This window comes from Chanos chanos, chromosome 7 (genome assembly GCF_902362185.1).
Source record: "Chanos chanos chromosome 7, fChaCha1.1, whole genome shotgun sequence".
NCBI lineage: Eukaryota > Metazoa > Chordata > Actinopteri > Gonorynchiformes > Chanidae > Chanos > Chanos chanos.
The window spans coordinates 44,031,239-44,046,238 of record NC_044501.1 but is presented as its reverse complement, the minus strand read 5'-3'; the positions used below and the strand labels follow the sequence as shown (position 1 = coordinate 44,046,238).

The 15,000-nt window shown below is 40.6% G+C and overlaps 2 protein-coding genes across 2 annotated transcripts in view; one reads left to right on the top strand and one right to left on the bottom strand.

Moving 5' to 3' along the window:
* Positions 1-1,866: 1,866 nt before the first annotated feature.
* LOC115817458 (kelch-like protein 33) lies at positions 1,867-4,842 on the bottom strand. The gene is made up of 4 exons (XM_030780762.1): positions 4,056-4,842; positions 2,938-3,886; positions 2,625-2,795; positions 1,867-2,386 (listed from the first exon to the last, which is right to left on the bottom strand). The coding sequence occupies exons 1-4, from the start codon at positions 4,840-4,842 to the stop codon at positions 1,867-1,869; spliced, it is 2,427 nt and encodes an 808-aa protein (XP_030636622.1).
* A 7,747-nt stretch (positions 4,843-12,589) lies between these two features.
* LOC115816449 (solute carrier family 12 member 3-like) overlaps positions 12,590-15,000 on the top strand; it is a 10,174-nt gene continuing 7,763 nt past the window's right edge. The window contains exons 1-6 of the mRNA XM_030779401.1: positions 12,590-12,835; positions 13,046-13,174; positions 13,294-13,369; positions 13,817-13,912; positions 14,203-14,342; positions 14,651-14,761. Coding sequence (XP_030635261.1) covers positions 12,590-12,835; positions 13,046-13,174; positions 13,294-13,369; positions 13,817-13,912; positions 14,203-14,342; positions 14,651-14,761 — 798 coding nt within the window. The remainder of the gene's footprint in view (positions 12,836-13,045; positions 13,175-13,293; positions 13,370-13,816; positions 13,913-14,202; positions 14,343-14,650; positions 14,762-15,000) is intronic.

Genomic DNA, 15,000 nt, shown 5'->3' with positions numbered 1-15,000 from the left:
TTAACATAATATGATTCAAGCACGTCTAATTGTCAAATTATAATTGTAGATGCTGATTTTACTACATGCATTACACAGTCATTTGCAATAAGTCATAATTGCTGAAATGTGATTTTCCCAGAGATGAATATTTGTCTCCCTATCACACCTCACATTGCCAGTAAGTTTGTTAATGCTGTGTTTGCCATTGTTATTATAGTGGGCATTTGGGACTCCCATCTGAAATGGTAGTCATAAGGATATGTGAACAACTTAGGGGTAGCTGTGGTCTAGAGGTTAGAGAATCGGGCTTGTGATATACTGATCACATATTATACATTTTATATTACACTGTTACTACTACTACGACTGTTACTTGTACTACTACTACTACTACTACTACTACTACTACTACTACTACTACTACTTGTCTTCTTCTTATTCTCCTTAAATAATGTCATTCCTCCTGAGTTCTGATACGAAATGGAAAATGAATATAGCTTTTATGATATTCATGACTTTTTTGTTTTACTTTGATGTCTAACACAGTTTTGTCCCAATGTTGATGACATAGCTCTCTCTTTCTCTTTTTCACACCTACAGTTCTGTTCTTGCTCAAGACAAAAGGGAGTTCATTTTAAAATGAACAGAATCATGACATACCACAACAAACTTACATCATATTGCAGCATATAAGCTAGATAAAAATAGCAGAATAAATACTGTTGAAGTTTTTCTCCTTTTGAGATGGAAAGTAGGGATTAAGTGCCAGTGCATATCAGTCAAGTTAAAGGTCGTGTTAAACATATTTTATTCCATATGTGCAAAGTTTGCAAAGTTTAAAAGTTATGGCAATTGTGTGCAACACTTAAAGAACAAAACTGAATCGAAGACTTCAATACAAAGAAGAAAACAACAAATCCAGTAAAAATAGCGTCCAGATGACTAACCAAAACAGCATCTACACTCGTCACCTTTCACTCTCTTTTTTGACAGAAAAGTCGCCGACTGCAGCCCTTATTTCTCCAATTTCTCAGTCGTTCGGGCACATTGTGGTTTGTAAGGTTTTGTCTCTCAGTTAGACGAATAGAACATGAACAAATGTGTGAATGTTTCACAGCCAGGTCTCTAATGCATGCATTCACTTTTTTCTTTTTTTTTTTTAAATAAGGAAATAACATACTGGCGGCGACGTCTTATTCGAAATATCTACTTCTCTGTTTTCTTTTTTTTTATTTCCTCTCTCGGGTGTCATCCCTTTGAAGATAATATCTATCTGAATTTTAGAGTAATTGTACTACTGTCAAGGAACAAAATAACACATAGTGCAACAAATGGATTTCCACTGATAAGTGGAAGAGATGGATTTGGGTGAACAAAAAAATATCTGCACGATTCCTTGAAGATTTTGGACAAATGGGTTGCAACCAACTTGTTGTAGCTCACAAATGCAAAAATATCTTTGGCAATCTTATTTCAAAGATGCTGCGACTTCACCTATACGTTCACGCTTTGTTACTCAATCGAGTGGTGTAGACGCACTTTAAAGACGCAAGTTTGACGCAGTCATTTCCTACGAATAATGTCTTTTCATCTGCCAGTCTATACATGTCTCCACAGGGACATAATGTAAGTGGAGTCCCATGCTATTTTCTGTTTCTCTTTCTTTTTCGATTCAACTGCAACTGTGCAGGGGCATCACTGATCCTACTTGCTGAAGTAGCTGAAGCACAATATCTGGGAGCATACCCTGTCTGCCACTTCCTCTGAGAACAAGGTCAGTTACACTCATAGCAATGCCTGAAGTAAGCAGTAGTGATACTGAGATTCGAACTTGGGACCCTACGAGCATGAGTGTAATTAACCATTTTCAGAGCATTTTCTGTCTCATTTTCTTAAATGATCTGGCAGGTGTAGAAGACAGGCCCGTAAATCTGAGGTGGGACCTGGCATTCTCCCCATATTTTCCCATCGTTGGAAAGCAGGGTCATATCGATGCACCAGCCTGGACTCACTATAATCTTCCTGGCAGTAGCCACCCAGAATATAGAGCTTCTCTTCCAAAATAGCCGATGCCGCCCCAACATGAGGGATTGGAAGCGGAGTGAAGGTGTTCCAGGAATCATTCAGGGGGTTATAAATCTCACAGGCAAGCTGGTCTGTGTAGAACTTCCGCAGGTTACAAACCCCTCCGGCCACATAGAAAAGTCCCCGAAAGTTTTCCATGCAGTGCTGGGCCCGGTCATGATTCATGTCTGACAGGTAGTTAGTTCCATTCTCTGGGTGGTACACGAACATGGAGACCAGACATTGGTAGTGACAGTTGAAACCACCAGAGATGAAAATCTCTCCACCCCATACAGTAGCAGCATGGCCACTTAGAGCCTGGTCCAGGGGGCAGACAAATCTAAAACACAGAAGAACAGAGATGGACACTCAGAGGTATCATTCATGGTGACACAAATCTGATCCAAAATTCCTGTGAACCGCTAAGCTGCTAGATTATTATGCCATTATTTTCACGTATTTGTTATCTTTTTAATTGTACCCGCTTTTCTCATTGGCTTGCTCTTTGTAGAATATTCTGTAATATTTCAAAGGCAATATCACTCAAATATCATTCTTTAATTGTTTATTTCCCTTACCTCCAAGAGTCAGTATCTGGACAGTACATTTCCACACTGTCTAGATTGGCGCTGATGTCTTTGTCTCCTCCTATAGCATACAGGATGTGTCCTCTCACCACCACTGTGAAATTACTTCTGTGCTCATTCATGTCAGCTAACCTCTCCCAAGTGTCTGAAACAGGTGTGTACCTGTATCCGTTTGTGATGGAGTGAATATGTGTAACAGCAAAACAGAAGGAAGGTGATTAGCCATCAACCACATGTATGAATGAAACTGATACTCCAATAGCTGTAAGAAAGTATTATATAGACCCAGATGAGCAACTCTTACCTGTATACAGATTTCATTGTGTCTGTCTTAGCATAGAAATGACAACCCCCAACCACATAGAGTTTGTCTTCCAGGACTCCCACTCCATGTCTGAACCTTGCGTGGTCTGGCATTTCTCCTAACTTTCTCCACTCCATGTCTTTCACCATTCCAGTTCCACTGTAAAGCAAATTGACAAACCACAGCTGTCTGCTGGGAAGCCTTGGACCGACGTCTGGATGCAGCTGATCTCCGCCGACGAGAACCAGAGCCTCTCTGGGACGGCGAACGCGTCGACGTATTTCGGAGTCGGAGTGGCCGAAACCGAATTGTTTCAGAGCTGACTTGTAGAGGTCCACTTCATCCCCTCCGCTGCATTCCATTTGCAGGTTAATGGCGCGCACCTCTCGGAATTCTCGAAAGGTCATGAGAGGGAAGCGGACCCCCGACATTAGTTCTCTGGCTTGTGACATCCTCTCGAGAGGGTCAGCCTGAACCCAGGTCACCGCAGCTCGAAAGGCAGCCAGCTCTGATGGTACTGAGAGGCCGTCATGTTGCAGGAAATCCAGAAGCTTCTCAGCTGATAGGTCCTGGAACTTGGGAGTTGCAGCTACTTCATGAAAGTGCATCAGGACAAAGTCTTCTGCCAGCTCATGCAATTCACCCATCTCATAAGCTTCAGCAAAAGATATAACATCCAGGCAGTTGTCGGTGTCCATTTCTTTCTGCAAAAAGTCCAGGCACAGTGACAAAGCATAATGAAACTGAAACTGGAGGGCGGTGCAAGCAAGCTCAAAAATGCAGTCCCAGGCCAGGGTCAGGTTTCCAGTGTATGAACACTGAAGAAGGGCGTCTAGCTCAGTTGCACCTAGCATCAGCAGGGTCACACATTGCTGCTGGGACTCCCTCATACCACTCATGAACATGCCCCGAAAGTAGTCACTGCTGGCCGCAAGGATCACCCTGTGGGCTTTACATGGACAAGGAGTCATTAAATCATACCACCATCAGCATGACTTATGTGTTCTTTAAACATAGTTGTCATAGATGTCCTATTTCTCATTTGATTGTGTGTGTGTGTGTGTGTGTTTAAAGTTTGTTGGAGACATTAGGCATGAACAAGACACCAGAACTCTTACCATGGAACCTTCTTCCCTCAGCCTCTAGTTCCACGTCACAACCCACTCTTTCAGCCCACAGCTGTTTCATAGACTCAAGGGTGATCTTCATCTGCTCTGCAGCAAAGATCTTTCTTATTTTCTCCTTCTTCTTCTTTTCCTCCCCTCCTCCTGCTCCCTTTTTGTTCTCTTTCTCCTCTTCCTTCCTGCAGAGCTCCAGAACTCTGAGAACACCCAAACTTTGAGCAGCTGTCTGAATCTGGGCAAGGCTGTCCTCGCTCAGTGAAGGCATATCCCCGGTGTAGGCAAACTCTAGCATTGCAGCCAGTCCTGAACGACTGACCTCTGGACCCATAACTATGGTCAACGCACTCTCCCTGTCTTCATCACTATTCTGGACCATTTGTTTGATGGTGGAACTTACCGCAGCCATGACAAGGGAGTGAGCCTGGAAGTGCAGACCATCTTCAGTGCTCAAAGTCAGGTCAGTCAAATGAGATGACTGCCTTAGATCATCCAGAGTCTGGAGGATCTCCGTGGGGTAGCTATGTCTACAATATATCTTCACCTGATCTTCCACTGTTGTCTCAGAATCGTCCTCTTCCTGCTTTCCCTTGCTGTCTCTTCTTGTCTCCTCTGTGTCTTTCAAACCCATTCTGCTACTGTTGTAGGCCACAATATATTTTAGCTTTCTGTCTTCTTCTTCAAATTTCTCTCCTCCCTCTTCCATCACCTTTCTTCTTCTCTCTTTCTCTTTTCGCCAGCGTTCCTCCCATTCCATGGGAAAGTATCGTCTGGTTATCTCCATGCTAATGGATGGCCTTAACACTGGCTTAAGGGGTTAACTTGGATGTTTTCAATAACAAGTCTAGAAAGAAATGCTTTTCTTGCCCTGTGTCTGTACCTTTCTGCAACTTTCTCTTCCTCTCAGCTCTCACGTGTGACACTTCAAATTTCCAGACATAAACAAGAAGCTAATTATAGTATCAGGGCCAGTGGATCGTGTTTCTGTCAACTCCTGACTTTCAATTTTCTTCAGGTCAGCGACCATGAGATTAGAGGAGTTTGTAGAATCTCACTCAGCAGCAGCTTTTCAGTATTCTTTTTTGGTCTAGTCTTACATTATCCTATCAGACAGTTAATGTAACATAGTCTGGAAAATCTGAAATTTGAGAGAGCAGTTATCAGGCCAAAGCTATAGTCTGTCGTACACAGTTTCTCTCTGGGAATAATAAAGTACTCGCCTATCTGTTTGCCTGTCTGAGCACAGATACAGTGTACAGCAAAGCTTGCACTCAGCCAAGTATACAGTCAGAGTCATTAATGCGGTTGACATTTGTATTTACATGCGTAACGTGTATAAGGATTGCAAGCTACATTTCTAAAGTAGGTCAACTGAAAACTCTTCCTAAAGACTTAAACTCACTTCACTTTTAGGATATCTGAAATGTCTTTTACTGTTGTTAGTTATATCTTATGTTATCCCTGAGTATCTTATGTCTTCAAATATATGACTGAGAGACTCAGCCGAGGTGTGATTTTTGTGAACTTATTACATCTTGATCGGACATTAAGTCAAGCCTCATTAAGTCAAATCCTTCATAAAACTGAGACACAAACATCTATTTAGGTATGTATAATGCTTCGGTAATGCTTTATTTTTTTTTTTATTTACAACAAGCTCTTTTGGATTTTGAAACTTGTTAACATGTGTAAGAAGAACACAATCACAGACTTTAGCAATTTGAGGGCTGAGACCAAGAAACCCACAGAGGTGCTGTGATGGTTACCTCATCACCTTCTCCAACTCCAGAGTTACCCTATCTCCAGCAGTGTTGCTGCTGTCTGGAGAAAGGTGTTCATAAGCTGTGGTCATTTGTTCTTCATTTTTAGGCAGATTCCAAACCATTGGCATCTCACTGTAATCACTGATGAAGTGGCTACAAGCATTATCCACATTATCGAGGATGACTGAGGTAATCAAAGTGTTTTTTTGTTTTTTTTTGTAACTAGCTGATCATTGGGATCAGGCATGCTAGTGCTGGGCTGAAACAACAGCAGCATGACAGGGGATCCCTGAGAAACAGACTGAAAAGCACTGGTCCATCAAGTTTCTAAAGTTTGCCATGGGATGCAGTTGGAAACACTGTCTTCCCTGTTTTAAAAAAAAAACAAAAAACATATGGAACGTTGATCGAGCCTATATGTCTGTAATATCCATCATGTGCTAATGTGTCTATGATGTATTATGCTAAAGAAAACATAAATGGCAAAAAATAAATTGGGTGAGCAGGCTAAAAGAGAGAACATTTCTTTCAAATCACAACGTAATTCTGACAAACCCACAATTTTAGGGAAACAAACAAACAAAATATTCATTCCTGAGCCGCTTATCCTAATTTGGGTTGCTGGGGGTCGCTGGAGCCTATCCCCCCCCCCCCCCCCCCCCCGACTCATTGGGCAAAAGGTGGGGAAATACCCTGGACAGGTCACCAGTCCATCGCAGGGCAGACACATAGACAAACACATCCACACCTACAGGCAATTTAGTATCTCCAGTTCGCCTGACTTACATATCTTTGGACTGTGGGAGGAAACCCACACAGACACGGGGAGAGCATGCAAACTTCACACAGAAAGGAGCCAGGCCGCCCAGCCGGGAATCAAATCCAGAACCTGCTTTGAGGCTACCCACTGTGCCACCGTGCCGCCCCAAGCCAAAACAAAACAAACAAAATGAACAATTCAAGAGGGTAAAGAAAGGAATGGCGATTGCTACCGATTAGCATGGAGTAACGAAATGACAAATGGCTAACAGAATACGTTTCAGTATTAGTCTAACTGTAAATTCATGATTGTACTGGCATCCTGTTTGGGATGTTTTATTTTTCACAAGGATGAAGAACTTATGCAGGTTACAGGCACCTCCCCTACTGTAATTCTGCGTTTCTACCACCTGCTGAGTGCCCTCATGTCAGACACCGTCTGGCAATTACACTGGCAGAAAGTTCCACATGCCACCACTAGAGGTCAGAGCTGAGACGTAAAAAGAGAATTATTGCCAGTCATGACATTTGCTCATGGATGTGTACGTTAAATGACGTTAAACAAATCTCTTGACCGAGCCCATCAAGGCGGAAATGCTTGTTACATTTTTTCCCCCCTGTTAGCCTGCTGATATATTTTGTTACAAGCCTATTTTAGGGATGAATCATTTTGTTTCAAGAACTGTAATAAACACAGAGGCTTTGTCAGTGAACAGCCTTTGTCAGTATAGTTTTATTGCTGTATCTGGCTCCATACTGCAGAAATAGGTGTGTGATGCCTTTCCTTTTATTACTGAATTGTTTTGTTTCCTCCTCATTTCAAAACGTACAAAATCCACACGTGTTTAAAATACTGGAATATTATCCAATAATACTTCTTTTGAATATTGCATTGTTTAATGTTTCATTTCTGTCCCGTTCCAAAATGTTTAAAACTCACAAATGTTTAAAAGTATTATACTATAGTCTCATTGCAATTCTTCTGAATGATGTTAAAAGTCCACTTACAATAAAACTGTAACCTGTAGAAAAGGACATACTTGGAATATAGGTTATACCTGTTCGATACCTGATGTTCGATACCTGTTCGATACCTGAATGTGTGATGCCTTCATTTCAGGTGAAGTGAAAGTCTCCCATGTGCATTTGTGCTCTGCTCTGTCATATTCATGCAGGAAACTCAATACACTCCACACGTTTTGCAAGACAGTAGCAAAAGACTAAAATAGCATCCAACATCTATGCAGTAGACAGTATAAACTTGCACTGCAGCGTGGCCTAAACTGAACCTTGCCAATAAAACGGTATATTATAGTACATATGAAAGTGCCAGACTTTATTTACTGTGTTTTTTTTGGCACAAATGTAAGCACATGACACATAATCTGCGATGACATGCAAGTCTTAATAAAGATTCAAAGAAATTCCTTGAAAGTATCTAAGGCTTCTGAGAATGCATCAAAGACACTGTTGCAATGTAAGTTTAATCATCGTTTTTACTGCTATTTGAACAGTTTTATTGTGATTGTGTAAAAACATCCGTGGAAAAACAATGTGTACTTTGTGTCTTGTCAGTGTGTTTGATTCTGAAGGATTCAATTGTGATATCAACAGTTCTCTGAGGCGTCCGTCCTTCAGGGAAAGGGGGAAGTCGGAACGCTACCATGTTCAGGATGCTGTACCGGGATTGTTTTCTGGTAACAGGGAAGAGTCTGTTTCCTAAATATCAAGGCAGTAGGAGTAAGTGACAGGGCTGTCAGTTTCACTGTAAACTTTGAGAGAAGACATTGGGAACAACACATTGGGAGAATAGGTAGTCATGTAATAGTGCAGTTTCAAAAAACAAGTAATCAGATACGCAACCTTAAAATGATCTTTATTCTGAATGGTGCTGTATTCTGTGGGCAGATTGTATCAGCAAGAGCACCACTCATGTCGATAATCTGGATTTTTTTTTTTTTTTTAGAATTTTGGATTAAAAAAAAGTAATGAAACAGAGAAATACAATGTAGGTTTTGTTTTATCTAATTGGTGATGATAGTTTAGACACAAATAAATGATTTTGCTTCAGTTAAGTCATTAGAAATGCAGTTACATGAATAATGCTCATTAATTTAATAATGCATCGAAAACAAACTCCGGGCTTTGTTTTAGTTATTGAATGTAGGGCAATAGTGCATTGTATTATTCAAGAAAGCGTTATGCAGAATATGTAATATTTCTTCCTTTCTTCTCTCCATCTCTCCTTTTCCTCAGTGCATTCAGAGAGATCAGTGAGACTGAGTGAAATGAGGTGCAGATGGTCTACACATGACACTCTGCTTTTAATGTCAACATAGATCTCTGTACCTCTGCTCACTGTGAGATGTTTTGAATATAAGTTTAAGATTCGGTGAAAACTTGAAAACAGTGTCCTCAAATTGCCTCAGTCCATGGAGAGAGGTGCAGTGTAAAATTATGACTCTGGCTGTTTGATTACCTTTGTGTGTGTGTACCTGTGCGTGCATGTCTGTGTGTGCGTGTGAGTGTTTGTGTATGTCTGTGTGTGTGTGTGTGTGTGTTTGTGTGCAAATGTGCTTGAGTGTGCGTGTGTGTGTGTGTGTATGTGTGTGTACATTCTCTTGTATGTGTGTGTTCCTGTGTTCCTAGGAGTCTTTCCCATTGCTGTCCACACGGCCTGGCTGAACACCCTGAACTGTGGCTTCCTCTGCCTGGTTCTTCTTAAACGAGGCAGCCAGCAGAATGTACTCATCTTCTCCTGTCAGTGAACACCACCCTATAGACATATGACTTCGCTTTCTACCATCAGAAACAAAGCAGCTTCATCACTTTCTAAAGACAGTGAATAAACAGGGCCCTCCTAAACGTTTCACACATTGTCTAAAAGATGTATTGAAAGCCTGCATAAAATCAACGATACTGATACTAAGATTTTTGTTTCCTTGGCAAAGATGCACAAACCTGCAAAAAAGGGCACAAACAAAACTAGATTCTACTGGAATAACAGTTAAAAGGAAATGAACAAAGTAACACATTCCTAAAATTAAACGTTCTCATTTCCTATTCTTTAAAGGGACTAGATGTGATCAGAGAATTGATATCAACTTCCTAAAGCTGGAAACAAACACAGAAATGTATGACAACGCTACTACCTGTTTTACTGCTATTTCTAAACAGGAAGGATTAGAGACATGATCTTATCACATGGGATTCTTCTACTTAAAGCCAAGGAGGTTTTGCTGTGTGAATAGAGACTTACAGTTATTTAAGTGATTAAAACAATTATTTTTTATAACAATGTTGATTATTTTAAAATTATTGTATGTCATATTATGGTCATATTATCATTGAGTGAGGATTTTGTTGTTGTAATTGAGTCAGTTAAATACAAAATGAAATACATCCCAGATCATTTGGAGGTCACTTAGATCTTTAATAACATTGATATTATTTATTTATATATTTTATGTTATTTACATTCATTCCTGCACGTACAGGACCAAAACAAAATCATAAGATTTTTTTTTTTTTTTTCAATCGACATTTCTGTTTTCTTCAGTGAATAACCAGCATTGTTATTTTGTATACATAGCTTTATTTGTGTGTACAGCATCTCTATATACAACAAACTTGATTTTTCACTTATTGTTACATTTGGAACTTGAACTACAGTTCTGGTGCCTGTGGTTTACTTACCAACTCAAAGTGATCAGTGATATAAGAAAGAGGGGCAAATCATATCATCATAGGCTCGAGACATTTTATATTTATCTTTAAATGTATTTCCAAAATAAGCTGCCACTTTATCACTCAAAATTCCATTTGCTTGTACCAGGGAAGTGGCTTAACGTAACTTTATTTAAAATGTATATTTCATATGAATTTCAGTCGCCGGCTGGAAATGCTTGTACTTCTGTTTTGCTGATCTCTCTGCCTGCAGTCGTTCTTCAACACCGTCTTCTGTGCATGGAGAATCCAGCTGAGTACCCTGATACGTTAAACAAATAGCCGTATTTCTCGACCCCGCTCTCCCGGTACCATCATCAGCCACCATCCACAGTTGACGTGGACATGCTGGCACTGTGGAAAGAATAAACAACTCTGCCTTTTTTTTTCTTTTTCCTGCTGTCCTCATATCGTTCCGGATAATTCGTTGTTCATCAGTTCATTGCTTCATTTTCCATAAAGCGTCTCGTCGTGCCCGCTTGTACTTTCCACAAAAGTAATCACGACACCTACACGGCGGCGACTGCCATCTTTTATTCTTTTCTTTTTTTTCTTTTTCTTCAGTTTATCCAACTGTGATTCTTGTATTGACAGCTGAGGCTCATAAACCGTTGGGTTTCAGATCCCGTGCGGCTAACTTGAGATGGTATCGCTGTCTTTTGCCGCGTTCTCAGTTACATACGCTCAGAGTAGGGTAATGATGATCAGTAGATCTTCTGGAGATTTATCTTCTGCACTGATTTTGCATAATTAATATGAACATTGTTTGCAGAATATATGACATTTAATGACTTTTAAATAATTATACTCACTTTTAATGTTTCTCCTTTAGTACAATCAATTATGTTTTGCACTATACCTGGGTGTGAAGTTCTTCATGAGTTCTTTACTAAATTCAGTTAAGTTTGTTTTAGTCATCTAGGATTAGAGTAACATTTGAGAGAGAGAGAAACAAAGATCTGTCTGAACATTTCTTATGTTTTAAGAGCTTTTGGTGAAAACACTGTTTTTATGGAAAAACAGCATGCTTTTTATGGATTGTCAATGTTTTGGTCACCTGTGTTACAATAAAATTACTTCACAGAAGTTATGGTCACCATGCAAAGTAAAAACGGAAGCCGAAGGTCCGTGAAAACCTAGATCTTGAATACTGAATCCTGATTGGCTGAAAAGAGGCAAAAACTTATTTCCTAAATAGCGAGTCATGGTGGCAGTGTGAGTTGTCTCTTACACTCTGAACTCTCTGGAAAAAAAAAATAGCCCACTGTATTTATTTATTTATTTTCAGTGAGGCTTTTACAGTACACATTGACACACAGAATCCTCAGGGAGAAAATGGCAACATGCAGATACATAAAACAATAAAGCATTTAGAACTTCTTTTAATTTCTCAAAATTTCTCCTGTGACATCACAGTTTAATGGGAGTAATATTCAATAAGTCAGCCACAGTAATATGTATTTTCACATGTTTTTGAAACCTGTCAATCATAAAATCAGCCTCATCATGTAATGATCCAAAGTTAAAAGAAAAAGCAAAAAGGGTTATCAGCTTCTTCTTCTTTTTCTTTTTCTCTCTCTCCTTTTCTTTTTTTTTCTTTTTTTTAACGGTACATGTATCAGTACAAGTTTAGTCATGACTTCTCCCGTAGTAACTTTGTGATATTGTGGTAGAAGTACTCTTGACTCAAACCATGACAGGACGTTCTTACCATTTAAGGACAGGAGTGTTGCCTAAAAAAGAGGAGGCTTTGAAAAAAACAATACGCAGAAATGCCCCCTATGGGTGTGTAACCTGCATGTGTTTATATATGTGCATGTGCATGTGTGTGTGTGTGCGCGCGCGCGCGTGTGTGTGTATGTGTGTGTGTATTTCTGCAAGGGGCATATACAAAGGTATAAAAGGCAGACACACTGCTGGTGATGCACACGGATCTTCTTCTTTGTGGGGCACACACTTCTGTCTTTAAGATTTTGATGTTTCTTCATTAGAGTAAACTACTCATAAGTTAGAACAGTCTTTTCAGTTTGCTTTCTTAAATACTTAACGCATCTGGCAAGATGATCCTGGTGTCTGCATTTTAGCACTTCTCAAAAGCCACTTCTCAATCTTGACAAGTCTTGTCGAAGAATTTGATGTATGAAAATCAGTCTGAGTGAAAATTCATAACTGGAATAAGTTATTATTTTGCGGACACCACAAAGCTGCTGTTCTTTCTTCTGAACGAAAGTTCTTGGCTCTGAGAAGCATCTACGGACAGTGACAACCACAGACGTGATCAGAATGCTCTCCAGACTCAGAGAGATCGTAATCGGACAGAATGGCTCCAGGAATCCCACGCTGTCTACCGATATTGCCATGGAGACGGGGGACATAGATTATGGGATGTCCATGAGGGACAACAGACGACCTTCCATCTATAGCACCATCGATGCCATGCCGCAGCTGGACTTCTACGCCAACGACACGATAACGGGCCGACTACGACACAGCAGACCTTCGCTGGAGATCCTCCGCAAAGCCAACAATGTAGGTCTTAGGGTTTCTCTCTCTCTCTCTCTCTCTCTCTCTCTCTCTCTCTCTCTGTCTCTCTCTCCCTCTCTCTCTTTCTCTCTCTCACACACAAACACATTTAATAATCTGGAGAACATGGTGGAAAAATACAATTGCTGAACTCCACTTGCTTAAAAATGTAAAGTAAATCTTTGTGTGTGTGTGTGTGTGTGTGTGTGTGTTCAGGAGGGGATCGTGGTAGGAGGTCAGACAGAAGGCTCGGAGAGTTGGGGTCTTCCCCCGCCCCCTGAGCTGGAGGATCCGGGCAAACCCAAAGAGGAGCCTGTTCGTTTCGGCTGGTTTCTGGGAGTCATGGTAAGAGGCTGAGACAATGACAGAACCGCGCTGTCAATCACGGGGTCAGAGTTACACACAGATTAACGCACTGACAGACCCATACTCGCAGTAAGGAGGGCTTTTTTTGTGTGTTGCAGGTTCGCTGCATGCTCAACATCTGGGGAGTCATTCTGTTCCTCCGTCTTTCATGGATTACCTCTCAGGCAGGAATAAGTGAGTGGTTTCTCCACTCTTCTCTGGAGTTCTCCAGACACCCAGCTGTGCATCTTTAATAAGAATTTCTTCATAGAAGTGGGAAGCGGGAAAAATAAAACAGAAAAATAAAACTTTTTTGGGGGGGGGGGGGGGGGGGGGGGGGGGGGGGGGGGGGGGGTGCGGAGATCATGTTTATGACCCACATTTTTAACATTCTCACAAACTACTTTGTCTTATACTTACCTCAGTTTATTTTTATATATCTTTGAAGTGCTCAACTAGTTATGTTGTTTTTTCCTTCTATTCATGGTTTGCTTCTTTTGAGCAGATGCTATACTGAAATGCTTTTGTGTGTTATGATCTAAAATCCAGCAAGCTCCACACTGCTATCAAATCTTCAATGTAAAGAAATTTGCAGTGGATGTGTTAAAAGTCATTGTTGACCTTTGACCTCTCTGCCCTTAGTTCTGACCTGGGTAATCATCTTCATGTCGGTCTTCATTACAACAATCACTGCCACGTCTGTGTCTGCCATTTCCACCAATGGAAAAGTCTACTCAGGTAGGCGTTTGCATTTGACCTTTCCCCAGTCAAGAAGTTTTGTGTTCACTGATTGGACAAGGTTAGTCAGAGTCCAGAACATTTAAAACTGTGATTAAAGAAAGCTGGCTAAAACTACAAAACATCACAGAATCACTGCAAATAAGTGAAATGTCATTTTATATATACATGGTAAATGAATATAACACTGTATGGAAAAATGCGTATAGAATGATATTAAAACATCTTTTGTTTTTGTGTTTGTTCCACCACTCATTTTTAACATTGCCAATATTCCTCCTGTACACTAGGGGGCGCCTACTTCATGATCTCTCGTACACTGGGCCCTGAATTGGGAGCTCCCATTGGAATGTTGTTTGCCTTCGCCAATGCTCTGGCCTGTGCCCTCAACACAGTGGGATTTGCTGAGACTGTCAGAGATCTGCTCAAGGTAAGACACTCACAAATAAAACTTTACCTGTCTCTCAGTTTGCCCCTTTCTTTCTTTCTTTCTTTCTTTCTTTCTTTCTTTCTTTCTTTCTTTCTATGCATTATCATTATATGTATATTTTCTGATGAGATGACATTGTACATCTATATGTTAGACTGTACTATTATGGCAGATGTATTTACTCATCAGCTGAAGAGACTGGAATCATGCAGCTGATGCTATGAACATGGTATCAGATGCTCTGTGGAAGTGTAGCGACATTTTTGCGAATGTAACATGTCATAACATGTCATAACATGTCATAACAGGATTACGACGCTGAGATGGTCGATCCCATCAATGACGTGAGGATCATCGGTGTCTGTACGATCATTGTTCTCCTGGGTATATCTCTGGCTGGCATGTCGTGGGAGGCCAAGGTATCAGCTCTTTTTTGGTGGTCTTTGCTATTCGTATATGCTCTACCTAATTTACACAGGTCACTGAATTACTAGAAAAAAAAAAAACTTCTCTCAGTTTGGTGAAAAGCTTCTTTCACTCATGTTCTTGCTGCCTCTTAACCAAACATTTGAGCTGAGCGGAGAGGTGAATGAGTCATGAAGGGCTTTTTAAACTGAAACATTTCCATCCTGCTATAACTCATCAAGTCCCTCAAAAG

What these genes read in the sequence shown, in the direction of transcription:
- LOC115817458 (XM_030780762.1), bottom strand. Translation starts at nt 4,842, where the DNA reads ATGGAGATAACCAGACGATACTTTCCCATGGAATGGGAGGAACGCTGG. An exon ending in ACAATGAAATCTGTATACAG is followed by an intron (nt 2,796 to 2,937) that starts GTAAGAGTTGCT and finishes AAACGGATACAG; the next exon opens with GTACACACCTGTTTCAGACA. An exon ending in CCAGATACTGACTCTTGGAG is followed by an intron (nt 2,387 to 2,624) that starts GTAAGGGAAATA and finishes TCTGTGTTTTAG; the next exon opens with ATTTGTCTGCCCCCTGGACC.